This window comes from Apaloderma vittatum, unplaced genomic scaffold, assembly GCF_000703405.1.
Source record: "Apaloderma vittatum isolate BGI_N311 unplaced genomic scaffold, ASM70340v1 scaffold25565, whole genome shotgun sequence".
Lineage (NCBI taxonomy): Eukaryota > Metazoa > Chordata > Aves > Trogoniformes > Trogonidae > Apaloderma > Apaloderma vittatum.
Window position 1 is genome coordinate 14,912 of NW_009716871.1, and position 280 is coordinate 15,191.

The 280-nt window shown below is 61.8% G+C and overlaps 1 protein-coding gene across 1 annotated transcript in view; it reads left to right on the forward strand.

The window, feature by feature from the left end:
• Window positions 1-272, forward strand: part of LOC104274163 (multidrug and toxin extrusion protein 2-like) — a gene marked incomplete at its 3' end in the record, with an annotated part of 4,958 nt that extends 4,686 nt beyond the window's left edge. Inside the window, 1 exon segment of the mRNA XM_009869705.1 lies at window positions 219-272. Within this exon segment, the coding sequence (XP_009868007.1) occupies window positions 219-272 (54 nt within the window).
• Between the last annotated feature and the right edge of the window lie 8 nt (window positions 273-280).

Sequence of the window (280 nt, forward strand, 5' to 3'; positions counted from 1 at the left end):
GAGCCCAGGGGGGTGCCCAATGCTGCCTCAACCCCGCAGCCCTGAGCATCGCCTTGTGCCCCAACAGCTCCAGTTTTTCCACCAGCCAGGTTTCTCTTTGGGCATCTCCTCATGCCATTTCCATGCAGACGAACCCTGCAAGAAGCGACACGTTGGCTTTGCTCGGTGGGGATTTCCCACACCCCGTGCCATGGCTAAACCCATTGCTTTTCTCACAGGCTCAGCGCCGCGCAGGAGTGACCCAGCCACCGCCGGAGGAGCCAAGCCCAGGCCCTGAACC